Source organism: Schistocerca serialis, chromosome 10 (genome assembly GCF_023864345.2).
Source record: "Schistocerca serialis cubense isolate TAMUIC-IGC-003099 chromosome 10, iqSchSeri2.2, whole genome shotgun sequence".
Lineage (NCBI taxonomy): Eukaryota > Metazoa > Arthropoda > Insecta > Orthoptera > Acrididae > Schistocerca > Schistocerca serialis.
Window position 1 is genome coordinate 108527570 of NC_064647.1, and position 14919 is coordinate 108542488.

General features: G+C 45.5%; 1 protein-coding gene across 1 annotated transcript in view; it reads right to left on the reverse strand.

Moving 5' to 3' along the window:
* LOC126424582 (organic solute transporter alpha-like protein) overlaps nt 1–14709 on the reverse strand; it is a 54933-nt gene extending 40224 nt beyond the window's left edge. The window contains exons 1-3 of the mRNA XM_050087324.1: nt 14577–14709; nt 7743–7894; nt 4465–4709 (exon numbers count right to left, since the gene is read on the reverse strand). Of these exons, the coding sequence (XP_049943281.1) occupies nt 4465–4709; nt 7743–7894; nt 14577–14709 (530 nt within the window). The remainder of the gene's footprint in view (nt 1–4464; nt 4710–7742; nt 7895–14576) is intronic.
* Nucleotides 14710–14919: the final 210 nt, after the last annotated feature.

Sequence of the window (14919 nt, forward strand, 5' to 3'; positions counted from 1 at the left end):
GCTCAAATATAGGACAAATTTTTTAAGAGAAAATTTGGTTGGTTTTGGCGTTTGATGGGGACTAAACATCGAGACAACAAACAGACATACTTGTTAAAACGTAACCTCTGCACCCATAGGGAGGGAACACCAAGGGGTACAGAGCTAAAATAAACACCGCAGTAACACGAAATAGAGGACACTTAAAAGGAGCAGAGCAAATAGTTGGCTAGAGTAAAACAGACTACAGTGGTTGATGGATCAGGTGAAAGGTCAACCACTCAACTACAAACGAAGAACCTCCAGCTGGAAAGCGTTGATAAAGGTACCAACACAACTTGTTACCATAAAAGACACTATTTTGGTATCCACGTCACAATTAAAAGTCGCAGAAGTGGTTGTAGCCTGAGAAATCATGCGAGTGCGCCCACACTAGAGAGAGTGATAAAACCCAGCTGCACGGATACAAAGTAAAACTTAGTCAGCTATAGAGGCAGCTAGAATTAAAGGAAGTGCAGGGGGTAAGTTAAAGGACTGCCTCAAGGGAGCTAAAAGGAGGCAGTCTATCAGAAGATGGACCACTGTCAGCCCTGCATCACAGCGACACTTGGGCGGGTTCTCACGGCGAAGGAGATAACTGCTGTGAGTCAACCGCATATGTCCAATTGGCAGAGAACAACTGAGTCCCTACTCGTGCTCCTCAAGGATGAGTTCCATACGGCCGTGGACGACTTTACCGTGCGGAGCTTATTCGGCGTGTTCAAGACAGAGCATTCAGCGCTGCAGACATCGCGGACCTTGCGATGTAGGGCTGCCCGGAGGTCTCTTTGCACGAGACCAAGCTCCAGGGGCGGCGAAGTGGTGGCCTGCTTGGCCAACTGATCGACACTTTCGTTTCCTGGAATGCCGATGTGGCCCGGGGTCCACACAAACGTCGCTGAACGACCACACTCGGCGAGAGCAAAAACAGCATCTTGAATACCGCGCACCAAAGGGTCATGAGAAAAACACTGGTCGAGTGCTTGCAATCCACTCAGGGGATCATTGCATATGACAAATGACTCCCCAGGGCAGGAGGAAATATGAGCAAGTGCACGATAAAGAGCAACCAGCTCCGCAGTGAAGACACTGCTCCCACAAGGCAGGGAATGCTGCTGAACATCAGCCTGACCCCACAATGGAGAGTCGGGTCGAGGATCTGCGACGTTGAAGGTGCTGCTGAGTCGTACACCACGCTCCCGTAGTCGAGCCAGGACTGGACTAAGGCTTTATAGAGCTGTAGGAGGGTTGTTCGTGCAGCCCCCCAAACGGTGTGGCTGAGGCAGCGAAGGATGTTGAGGTGCCGCCAGCACCATTGTTTAAGATCGCGAAGATGAGGTGTCCAAGTGAGCTGAGCATCAAACAGCATGCCAAGAAAGCAATGCGTCTCCTCAATACGAAGGAGTTCATTGGCAAGGAAGAGCTCTGGATGGAGGTGGACAGTTCGAGGACGACAGAAATGCATCATTCGGGTCTTAGAGGCTGAGAACTGAAAACCATGGATGGATGCCCAAAAATGTGCCTTACGGATAGTTCCCTGTAGCCGCCGTTCAGCGACACTGATGCCTGGGGAACTGTAATAAAGACACAAGTCATCGGCATATGGAGAGGAACAGACCGATGAGCCCACCACAGCCACAAGACCATTAATCGCCACCAAAAAGAGGGGAACACTGAGAACCGAGCCCTGCGGGACACCGTTCTCCTGAATATGAGCAGAGCTAAAATAAGTGCCAACTCTAAACTGAAAGGAGCGATTGGAGAGAAAACTCCGTAGAAAAATCGGAAGTTGACCCCGTAAGCCCCATTTGTGCAGCGTAGCAAGGATATGATAGGTCGTATCGTACGCCTTCCGAAGATCAAAGAAAACAGCAACTAGATGTTCTCGCCGAGTAAAAGCTGTATGAATACCCGACTCTACCGAGACTAAATTGTCGGTCGCTGAGCGGCCCTGATGGAAGCCCCCCTGTTGCTGGGTCAGGAGGCCCCGAGCTTCGAGGATCCACATGAGCCGCCGACTCACCATCCGTTCCAGGAGTTTGCACATAACGTTGGTAAGGGTGATAGGGCGGTAGCTATCAACCACCAGCGGATCTGCACCAGGTTTCAGCACCGGGATAGTAACGCTATCCTGCCAACGAGGTGGGAAAACGCCCTCCGTCCAGATGCGGTTAAACAGGGCGAGTAATTAACCCTGACAGTGCGCCGAGAGATGGCGAAGAAACTGGTTGTGAATTCGGTCTGGACCTGGAGAGGTATCGGGGCCGGCTGTAAGGGCACTTTGGAACTCCCATTCACTAGACGGGGTGTTGTATCGTTCGCAACGGTGCGTGCGAGACGACAAGTGCGTACGCTCAGCCTGCTCTTTAATGCTGCGGAAATCTGCGCTGTAGCCTGCTGTCGCGGAACTACGAGCGAAGTACTTTGCCAGATGTTCGGCGATGGCGATTGGGTCAGTACAAAGTGCACCCCGAAGAGACTGGCAAGGGACAGACGCATGAGGGTGAAAGCCAAAAATGCGCCGAACCCGCGACCACACCTGAAATGGGGAGGTGCGAGAACCTATGCTGGCAACATATCGTTCCCAGCAGGCCTGTTTGCTCCGCCGGATTAACTGCCGAGCCCGGGCCCGCAGCCGTTTAAAGGCAACCATGTTCTCTAGGGAAGGATGACGCCGGTGTCGTTGCAGGGCTCGCTGGCGGTCTCGGATAGCTTCTGCAATCTCTGGTGTCCACCAAGGGACTGACTTACGCCTTAGGGTACTTGAAGAACAGGGGACAGTTGCCTCAGCAGCAGAAACAATGACCATAGTGACCTCGTCCACTGCCACATCAATGTCACCAGGAAGCGGAGCAATGGGCATAGTAGCTGAGGTGTAGGCTGCCCAATCAGCTCTACGAGGAGACCATCGTGGCAGCTGGTCAGGGGGTTGGGATTGAAGAAGAGAAACCAGGATAGGAAAGTGGTCGCTACCACAGTCGTGGACCCTCCAACTGAGGTATGGAAGAAGATCTGGGCTACTAAGAGAGAGGTCAATGGCGGAGTATGTGCCGTGAGTCAAGCTAAAATATGTGGCAGCACCAGTGTTAAGGAGTCAAATGTCCAGCTGTCCCAAGAGAGCCTCAACGTTCCTACCCTGGCCCGAGATCTGGCTCCCACCCCATAAAGGGTGGTGGGCATTAAAGTCCCCCAAAAGGAGGAGTGGCAGGGGGAGCTATGCGAACAAGGCAGCTAGGTCGGCAAGAGGGACAACCTCATCTGGGGGAAGGTAGAGGGAACAGATGGTAAGAGAAAATTTATGATATGTGATTTGTTATTGTTAGTAAATTGTTTATTTAATTTGTGTATATACGAAAAAACAAACGAAACAAAAGAAAAATTCGGAGTACGTATTAAAATCCCTGGAGAAGAAATAAAAACTTTGAGGTTCTCCGATGACATTGTAATACTGTCAGAGACAGCAAAGGACTTGGAAGAGCAGTGGAACGGAATGGACAGTGTCTTGAAAGGAGGGTATAAGATGAACATCAACAAAAGCAAAACGGGGATAATGGAATGTAGTCGAATCAAGTCGGGTGATGCTGAGGGAATTAGATTAGGAAATGAGACACTTAAAGTAGTAAAGGAGTTTTTCTATTTGGGGAGCAAAATAACTGATGATGGTCGAAGTAGAGAGGATATAAAATGTAGACTGGCAATGGCAAGTAAAGCGTTTCTGAAGAGAAATTTGTTAACATCGAGTATAGATTTAAGTGTCAGGAAATCGTTTCTGAAAGTATTTGTATGGAGTGTAGCCATGTATGGAAGTGAAACATGGATGATAAATAGTTTGGACAAGAAGAGAACAGAAGCTTTTGAAATGTGGTGCTACAGAAGAATACTGAAGATTAGATGGGTAGGTCACATAACTAATGAGGAGGTATTGAATAGAATTGGGGAGAAGAGGAGTTTGTGGCACAACTTGACTAGAAGAAGGCACCAGTTGGTATGATATGTTCTGAGGCATCAAGGGATCACCATTGGAGGGCAGTGCGGAGGGTAAAAATCGTAGAGGGAGACCAGGAGATGAATACACTAAGCAGATTCAAAAGGATGTAGGTTGCGGTAGGTACTGGGAGATGAAGAAGCTAGCATGGAAAGCTGCATCAAACCAGTCTCAGGACTGAAGACCACAACAACAACAACAACAACGAAATTACGCTGGAATGTCAAATAAGTCGACAGCGCGTATTCTGTGTAGTTGGTAACACCGTCATTACGCGCTTACATTCAGCAGAAAACGACGTTTCGTTAAGAAGAATATTTATTTTGCGGTGTACAGGGGGTCACCAAAGAATTTCTAATAAAGCGTTTAGTTCCGTGTGATATAATTTAGAGCAATATAGGGAGAGACGTTTTGCGACAGCACGTATTTTACCTCTAGGATGGTTTTGAGGACACACGTACCTGGTGAGGGGCACGGGCTTGAGGCAGCGGCCGCAGCAGGAGCAGCAGCAGCAGGGTCCGGTGGCCGGGCGCAGGGTGGTGGCCACCAGCTGCGAGGACAGCTCCTGCTGCTTGCTGTCGAAGTGGCAGACCAGCAGCGAGAACAGCTGGTAGAAGCACACCACGAACATGGCCTGCATCACCAGCTGCACCACGGGGAAGGTGCGCGGCACCAGCACCGACACGTACGCCACGGACGCAGACACCTGTCCGACAGAGGGTTCCCACTTCATCCACGGTTCTGTAGGCCTGTCCACGCAAACTGCACTACTGGCCATTACAATTGCTGCACCACGAAGATGACGTGCTACAGACACGATATTTAACCGACAGGAACAAGATGCTGTGATATGCAAATGATTAGCTTTTCAGAGCATTCACACAAGGTTGGCGCCGGTGGCGACCCCTACAACGTGCTGACATGAGGAACGTTTCCAACCGATTTCTCATACACAAATAGCAGTTGACCGGCGTTGCCTAGTGAAACGTTGTTGTGATGCCTCGTGTAAGGAGAAGAAATGCGTACCATCACGTTTCCGACTTTGATAAAGGTCGGATTGTAGCCTATCGCGATTGCGGTTCATCGTATCGCGACACTGCTGCTCGCATTGGTCGAGATCCATTGACTGTTAGCAGAATATGGAATCGGTGGGTTCAGGAGGGTAATACGGAACGCCGTGCTGGATCCCAACGGCCTCATATCACTAGCAGTCGAGGGGACAGGCATGGTATCCGTATGGCTGTAACGGATCGTGCAGCCACGTCTCGATCCCTGAGTCAATAGATGGAGACGTTTGCAAGAGAACAACCATCTGCACGAACAATTCGACAACGTTTGCAGCAGCATGGACTATCAGCTCGGAGACCATGGCTGCGGTTACACTTGACGCTGCATCACAGACTGGAGCGCCTGCGATGGCGTACTCAACGACGAACCTGGCTGCACGAATGGCAAAAAGCCATTTTTTCGGATGAATCCAGTTTCTGTTTACAGCATCCTGACGGTCGCATCCCTGTTTGGCGACATCGCGGTGAACGCACATTGGAAGCGCGTATTCGTCATGGCCATGCTGGCGTATCACCCGGCGTGATGGTACGGGGTGCCACTGGTTACACGTCTCGATCAACTCTTGTTCGCACTGACGGCACTTTGAACAGTGGACGTTACATTTCACATGTGTTACGACCCGTGGATCTACCCTTCATTGGATCCCTGCGAAACCCTATTTTCAGCAGGATAATGCACGACCGCGTGTTGCAGATCCTGTACGGGCCTTCCTGGCTACAGAAAATGTTCTACTGCTACCCTGGCCAGCAAATGCTCCAGATCTCTCACCAACTGAAAACGTCTGGTCAATGGTGGCTGAGCAACTGGCTCGTCACAATACGCCAGTCACTACCCTTGATGAACTGTGGTATCAGGTTTAAGCTGCAAGGGCAGCTGTACCTCTACACGCCATCCAAGCTGTGTTTGACTCAATGCCCAGGCGTATCGAGGCAGCTTCTCTAGAATAAATGATAATTAATTGAAACATTCAGCTGCCGACAGCTGTCCCATCGAGGTCGAAGACGTGTGCACAACTATAGACCTATATCTCCAACGTCGATCAGTTGCAGAATTTTGGAACACGTATTATGTTCGAGTATAATGACTTTTCTGGAAACTAGAACTCTACTCTGTAGGAATGAGCATGGGTTTCGAAAAAGACGATCGTGTGAAACCCAGCTCGCGCTATTCGTCCACGAGACTCAGAGGGCCATAGACACGGGTTCCCAGGTAGATGCCCTGTTTCTTGACTTCCGCAAGGCGTTGGATGCAGTTCCCCCAGTCGTTTAGTGAACAAAGTAAGAGCATGTGGACTGCCAGACCAATTGTGTGACTGGATTGAAGAGTTCCTAGATAACAGAACGCAGCTTGTCATTCTCAATGGAGAGAAGTCTTCCGAAGTAAGTGTGATTTCAGGTGTGCCGCAGGGGAGTGTCGTAGGACCAATGCTATTCACAATATACATAAATGACCTTATGGATGACATCGGAAGTTCACTGAGGCTTTTTGCGGATGATGCTGTGGTATATCGAGAGGTTGTAAAAATGGAAAATTGTGCTGAAATGCAGGAGGATCTGTAGCGAATTGACGCATGGTGCAGGGAATGGCAATTGAATCTCAATGTAGACAAGTGTAATGTGTTGCGAATATACAGAAAGAAAGATCCCATATCATTTAGCTACAATATAGCAGATGAGCAACTGGAAGCAATTAATTCCATAAATTATCTGGTAGTACGCATTAGGAGTGATTTAAAATGGAATGATCATATAAAGTTGATCGTCGGTAAAGCAGATGCCAGACTGAGATTCATTGGAAGAATCCTAAGGAGATGCAATCCGAAAACAAAGGAAGTATGCTACAGTACGCTTGTTCGCCCACTGCTTGAATATTGCTCAGCAGTGTGGGATCCGTACCAGATAGGGTTGATAGAAGAGAGAGAGAAGATCCAACGGAGAGCAGCGCGCTTCGTTACAGGATCATTTAGTAATCGCGAAAGCGTTACGGAGATGATAGATAAACTCCAGTGGAAGACTCTACAGGAGAGACGCTCAGTAGCTCGGTACGGGCTTTTGTTGAAGTTTCGAGAACATACCTTCACCGAGGAGTCAAGCAGTATATTGCTCCCTCCTACGTATATCTCGCGAAGAGACCATGAGGATAAAATCAGAGAGATTAGAGCCCACACAGAGGCATACCGACAATCCTTCTTTCCACAAACAATACGAGATTGGAATAGAAGGGAGAACCGATAGAGGTACTCAAGGTACCCTCCGCCACACACCGTCAGTTGACTTGCGGAGTACGGATGTAGATGTAGATCAACAGCACCGGTCGGCAGCTGAGGGTTTCAATTTATTATCATTTTTTCTAGAGAAGCTGCACGGTTATCAGTGGAATCTATTCTTTAGAGAACAGTTACTGTCTTCATATATATCTCTGGGATGGAGTATTGGAGGTTGACAATGGATGAAACAACGTTGGGCTTTAGGCAAGCGGGAAAAGATACTTCACAACGACCCGGTTTTCGATGGTTGGAAGTTCGCTTCAGGCAGTCAAGGGGAAACCACAAATATGGGGCCCTTTTGGTTCACCCCCACTTCTCTCCCATCGCATCAGCTGGCTCTCTTCGACAGAGGACGGGCGAGCAGGTGCCCATGTGACGGCTCGCCGCCTAGAGTGTCTGTCTTACCGGGTAGATGGAGATGACGAAGGACGTGTAGCCCCGGAGCACCTGGGGCGTGTGGAGCTGCACGTAGCGCATGGTGCTGACGTAGACCGCCCCCACCGCCATCGTGGCCAGCGTGCTCAGCAGGACCACCGGCACGATCACCGCCAGAGGGCCTGCGGCAGAGAAACAGTGTCCGCAGCTGCACTGAAAATGCTGCGGCAGGGAGGATAGAAACTACAAAAATTTTGACTACCGGGAGGGGATCGTATGTAGTAGTGGAAATCAGTGAAAATTTATATTGTCGTCTGGAATAGATGCGCACATTGTATACGCGGTAGTATGGGATCCAGTTGTAAGTAGGCTGTTCAGGTTTTTTTGTTGGTAACGCCACGTAGCGCTCTACATGAAAATCACTGACTGTGCTGTGTGAAGTCTGTGGCTGGTTGGAATACTCGCTATTGTAGTGTTGGGCAGTTGGATGTGAACAGCGCGTAGCGTTGCGCAGTTGGAGGTGAGCTGCCAGCAGTGGTGGATGTGGGGAGAGAAATGGCAGAATTTTGAGAGCGGACGATCTGGAGATGTGCCCATCAGAAAGAGTAAATTTGTAAGACTGGATGCCATGAATTGCTATATATGACTTTTGAACACTATTAACGTAAATACGTTGTTTGTTCTCTATCAAAATCTTTCATTTCCTAACTATGCCTATAAGTAGTTAGTGCCTCCAATAGTTTGAATCTTTTATTTAGCTGGCAGTAGTGGCGCTCGCTGTATTGCAGTAGTTCGAGTAACGAAGATTTTTGTGAGGTAAGTGATTCATGAAAGGTATAGGTTATTGTTAGTTAGGGCCATTCTTTTGTAGGGATTCGACTGACCGCATTGTGGGTTGCTCTGTTGTGGCCCATTACCTGTCTGCATGTCAAGAGACTGCACTGTCTTTCCGTTGGAAGGACAACACTACTTCTTCAAGACTGCATGGAAATCCACTACTTCCGTGTGCGTTGTCTTTTTCTGATCGGACTTTGTGCAATGCAATCACTACTGTGATGAATGATCAGGACTGTCTTTATGAGAACAATTTTTGCTTTTGACCAACATGACATCAATAAGTGTGTGCATTTGATATCTTTGTTATTGTAATTATGAAAAAATTTTTCAAATCTGTATTGGCCACCGCCCAAAACAATTTGTAAAATTTTTTGTGGGGAGCATGGGGGCTATGTAAGTAGACTGTTTAGGTTTTTATATTGGTAACGTCACGTAGCGCTCTATATGAAAATCACTGACTGCGCTGTGTGAAGTCTGTGGCTGTTTGGCATTGTTGGAATAGTCGCTATTGTAGTGTTGGGCTGTTGGCTGTGAACAGCGCATAGCGTTGCGCAGTCGGAGGTGAGCCGCCAGCAGTGGTGGATGTGGGGAGAGAAATGGCAGAATTTTGAGAGCGGACGATCTGGACGTGTGTCCATTAGAGAGAGTAAATTTGTAATATTGGATATCATGAACTGATATATATATGATGACTTTGGAACATTATTAAGATAAATACATTGTTTGTTCTCTACCAAAATCTTTCATTTGCTGACTATGCCTATCACTAGTTAGTGCCTTCAGTAGTTTGAATCTTTTATTCAGCTGGCAGTATTGGCGCTATCTGTATTGCAGTAGTTCGAGTAACGAAGATTTTTGTGAGGTAAGTGATTCATGAAAGGTATAGGTTATTGTTAGTCAGGTCCATTCTTTTGTAGAAAGTCAGATTGCGTTGCGCTAAATATATTGTGTGTCAGTTTAGGGTTGATCAGAATAAGTAAAGAGAGAAATGTCTGAGTAAGTTCAGTTATGCTCAGCTGTTTGAAAATAAAATAACACAAGATGTCTTCCAGCACTGTCATTGTTAAATATTTCTAAGAGGATGTTTCACAGTGTACTGACAAATGCATTTGCTGTCAGTAGTACGTGTATAAGGAGCGACCCGCCAGTGTAGCCGAGAGCGCTAATGCGTTGCTTCCTGGACTCGGGTAGGCGCGCCGGCCCCAGCTCGAATCCGCCTGGCGGAATAACGACGAGTGCCAACCAGCCTGGATGTGGTTTTCAGGCAGTTTTCCACATCCCACTGCCTCAGTTACATGACTCACAGATATTTGATGTTGTTTAAATGTGTGTGAAATCTTATGGGACTTATCTGCTAAGGTCATCAGTCCCTAAGCTTACACACTACTTAACCTAAATCATCCTAAGGACAAACACACACACCCATGCCCAAGGGAGGACTCGAACCTCCTCCGGGACCAGCCACATAGATATTTGAAAACGTTTGCACTATTTCATGGCCTGCACTAGACACAGACAGCTGGGGTATACTAATTCCGTCGTGGGAGGTATGCGGTGGCGACAGGAAGGGCATCCAGCCACCTTCCGTCACTAGCATTGCCAATTCCATAGTAACAAGGCCGACCCTGTGTTGTAGTGGGACAAAGGCCCAAGCAAAAGAAGAAGACTATGTATAAAAGGAGCCATCAACGATTCAGGTGTTAGAGGGCGGAACTGGGCCCATCAATCGGACATAAGCTTCCGAAATGCAAATCCCAGTGGTACTTATTTACCCTAGTACTTCAGTGATTATGCAAGTGCAGTCTACATATAGGTGGAGATATGTGTCTAAAATGGTTCAAATGGCTCTGAGCACTATGGGACTTAACATCTGTGGTCATCAGTCCCCTAGAACTTAGAACTACTTAAACCTAACTAACCCAAGGACATCACACACATCCATGCCCAAGGCAGGATTCGAACCTGGGACACGGTTCCAGACTGAAGCGCCTAGAACCACATGGCCACACTGGCTATCAGATATGTGTCTAGCAATGTATCTTACGCTACTTCTTCAACATAAGCTTCAATCATTTTTACCAAGTTTTTATTAGCTTTCCTCCTTGTCTGTCCCTCTGTATTGTACAAGCCTTGCAGTTGATTGTAAACTAAGTTGTTGATGAACTAGAGACTTGAAGTTATAAACATAGCTCAGAACAGGATGATAATGCAATATTAACTGGCTTCCTTCTCTGCCTGATCCATAGGGGTGAGGGTGGGTGTGGAAAGGGTGATAACACCTGACATCTCGAATGCACTGCTGGTCCAGCGTGTTTTTCAGGTAGTATCATTGGGCCCTCCAGGCGGTATTCAAGCTGAAAGACACGGCTGAGCAGAAAGAGAGGGGAAGAGGGGTGTGGGGAAGGAGATAGTTGTCGTTTTCTTGTCTGTCTTTCTGTTCGCTATGTAACTTCCTTTTAAAAAATTGATAAAAGTTTGTGATTACGTTGAATGAATGTCTGAACTGTGAAATGGGTACTAAACTCGAATTATCGTGTTGATTGTTGTAACTGCAAGTGCTGTGCTAACTCAGTGTTATTGTTTGTTAGCAAAAACTATATACAAACATTTTGGGCACTGTAACTCCCAATATCAATAAAGAAATACAGTCACTGCAAAATACATTCAGCCCCTTAGGCACTGAATCCTCTGGCCCTGTTCGTAACTGACCACTTTGGTCCCTGTGCACATAACAAATAAGTGAAATTGTTTTACCTCTAAAGCAGCAACGGTGGAACGCGACATAGTCTGGTCTTGCACAGAAAATATAAATATACAAGCTACAGGCTCAGCGGTGTGCAGTGCTGGCTGTAATACTTTGAAATGCACACGGAATTGTTTTGGCTGATTAATGAAAACATTTATGAAAACTCCTTTGAAAAAATATATGACTTGGAGAGGGAAGCGGTACTGATTATGGTGAATTACTGAGTTTTTTTATCAAAAATTATATTGCAAGGTAAGTTTGTCTTTTCAGAAACATCTGACTACTGAAGTTACATTACTCACAATTGACTCACAAACAATGAGATTTAAACAGCAAGTATTATTTAACCTTACCAATCCAACATAAATGCAAATCATCACATTACATATCGCTCTATTAACAAGTCTTAGAACCATTATAAAAGTGAAACATGTATTTAGACTTTTTATGAAATCAGCTTATGTACATTCTGGGATTACTCAACAATTACAAATTATCGGCCAACTCATCTATACTAACGACCTGACAAAATAAAAATCATAATTATTTAACATCTTTACCTTGCTTGCATGAAGACTTCTGCTTCCATGTTCAACAATATTGACATACCTTCATTAATCTAACACTTGGCGCTTCACACAGCACACCACAAAAACTGCCTACTCCATCGTCTTTTGCTCACAGACAGCTACCTACAGTCGTGAGCCAAGCGCTCTCTGACTCCAACACTACAATCTCAGACAACAGTATCTTTGGCTTAGCGGTCGTGCAAAGTCAGCGGTCTTGCAAAGTCAGCGATCCGCTTTATAAAGCCTATCAGAGGCATACAACGTTTATAATATCATAGTTTCCGTTTAGTTTACATTAATATTCGTATCATATTCGGGTGCCACACACAAGTGTGCTCCAGTAGACTCCTTTCAGCAACAAATTTTGTAATTGATTTTAAACTACCTTCTTGATGAGTTACAGACTTGGACTTTCGATTTGGCACAGAACTGTATGACAGTGCAACATTAATTCGCTTCCTTATCTGGTGTGTGGCAGAGCGTACTTTGTGTACCACTGCTAGTTTCCCCTTTTCCTGCTCCAGTCGCCGAGTGTTTGGCAGGAAGGGCGACTGCTCGTGAGCCTCAATCTGAGTTCGAATCTCTCATTTTTATCTTCACGGCCTTTCGTGAAATATATGTAGGAGGAAGCCTAATATTGGTTGAGTTTGTGAAGCCCGCGTAAACCTGAAACTTACTCATGTACGCGTTGTAATCTCTTCAACTTGTATGAACCCGAGCAAAAAATTTCAGTAAAAAGCAGAAAATAATTACTTGAGAAAAATGAATTTCTAATATAGCACATTTTTAAACCTGACTAAAAAGTACAAAATAATTTCTCCTTGTCCCGCACAGAATCATAATCCCATGCAGATAATCCTGAACATTAGTGATTATGAATTTTTAATAGCTTTGAAAATACTTGTCAGATTTAAAATCGAAAAACTTGGGGCGAATCCAAAACTTAATTGATACATGAGTAGTTCACCTCTTTACTATTATAGTACTTACTATTTGATGTATGAATTGTTCACTCCCTTACTGTTGTGACTGACAATTCGAAATTTTTCACAAACACAACTTTTATTGATATAAGTGCACAAGATTGATGACTGAATATACAAACGAAAGGTAACAACAACGAAAAAAGTCTCCTAATTGAGGCAAACAAAAGTTCACTTATAATTTTCCACAAATGTTCGTGCTAACACACTCACACACTAGTAACAGTCCAATTGCGAGACGAAGGCATAATCTTCAACAGTCGCAGTACACGAGGTCGGCATCCGGCGTGAACTGAACTTCGGGGCTGGTTCTGCCTCCTAAATAGCTGTCTCCAGCCAATCAGGTTTTGGCGTAGTGATACTTCCTGCAGGCCGTGGATCGAGCTCCCCCTGCAGGAAGTAGTGCTCGGAATGTCTGTTTCCATTATCTTTTATGTAAATAGCAGGTGTTTACCTTGGTGCTTTTGGGTACGACTTGGGCATAGACAACCTCGTCCTCTCTGGTGCTATATAGGTTGCCAGCCCTCAGGGACTCTTGGCTTCGGTATAGCGCTTACTATTAAGTAGTGGATGTGTCCTATGGTTATTGTTATAAATCTTATACCGGTATGCATTTTCATACTTATCAAAAATTCACTATCTCAAAATTTCAAAAGTATCTTTATGCAGTTAGCAATATGAATGACGATAGAAGAAATTATTTTACACTTTCTAATGCGATATATATATATATATATATATATATATATATATATATATATATATTGAGCAAGCAGTAAAGGACGCAAAAGAAAAATTCGGAGTAGGTATTAAAATCCATGGAGAAGAAATAAAAACTTTGAGGTTCGCCGATGACATTGTAATTCTGTCAGAGACAGCAAAGGACTTGGAAGAGCAGTTGAACGGAATGGACAGTGTCTTGAAAGGAGGGTATAAGATGAACATCAACAAAAGCAAAACGGGGATAATGGAATGTAGTCGAATTAAGTCGGGTGATGCTGAGGGAATTAGATTAGGAAATGAGACACTTAAAGTAGTAAAGGAGTTTTTCTATTTGGGGAGCAAAATAACTGATAATGGTCGAAGTAGAGAGGATATAAAATGTAGACTGGCAATGGCAAGGAAAGCGTTTCTGAAGAAGAGAAAATTGTTAACATCGAGTATAGATTTAAGGGTCAGGAAGTCGTTCCTGAAAGAATTCGTATGGAGTGTAGCTATGTATAGAAGTGAAACTTGGACGATAAATAGTTTGGACAGGAAGAGAATAGAAGCTTTCGAAATGTGGTGCTACAGAAGAATGCTGAAGATTAGATGGGTAGATCACATAACTAATGAGGAGGTATTGAATAGAATTGGGGAGAAGAGGAGTATGTGGCACAACTTGACTAGAAGGAGGGATCGGTTGGTAGGACATGTTCTGAGGCTCAGGGGATCACAAATTTAGCATTGGAGGGCAGGGTGGAGGGTAAAAACCGTAGAGGGAGACCAAGAGATGAATACGCTAAGCAGATTCAGAAGAATGTAGGTTGCAGTAAGTACTGGGAGATGAAGAAGCTTGCACAGCATGGAGAGCTGCATCAAACCAGTCTCAGGACTGAAGACCACAACAACAACAACAATAATTTTTTGATGTTGCGATTTTTCCGTCAGTGTAATTATTGCTACGTAGCATAATGGCATGTACTGGACGCGTCACGTGAACGAAGGCAAGGCGTTCCAGCGCACTCACCAGCGTAGTATTCCCCAGTGCTTGGTAGGGGAACACTGGAACAGTCCAGCGGCTGCTCGTTGGTGGATTTCGTTTCGTTCAGTAACTCATCGTTCATCTGCAGATGGCTTAGTGTGAGCTCTTCGTACTGCATCCTCAGTTGCAACCTGGATAGACATAGAAAAGGAAAGAACTTCAGTTATGCAGGTACCGTACTCGTCAGTTAATTAGTTAGTCTCGTAATACAGTTACGAGGAGGAACCCGAAAAAAGGAATAATTTTTTAAAAGCTATATATTTTCAATTTTTTTCTTGCAAAGCAGTTTTATTCTCGTCAAGATACTCTCCATTACAACTACACCTTT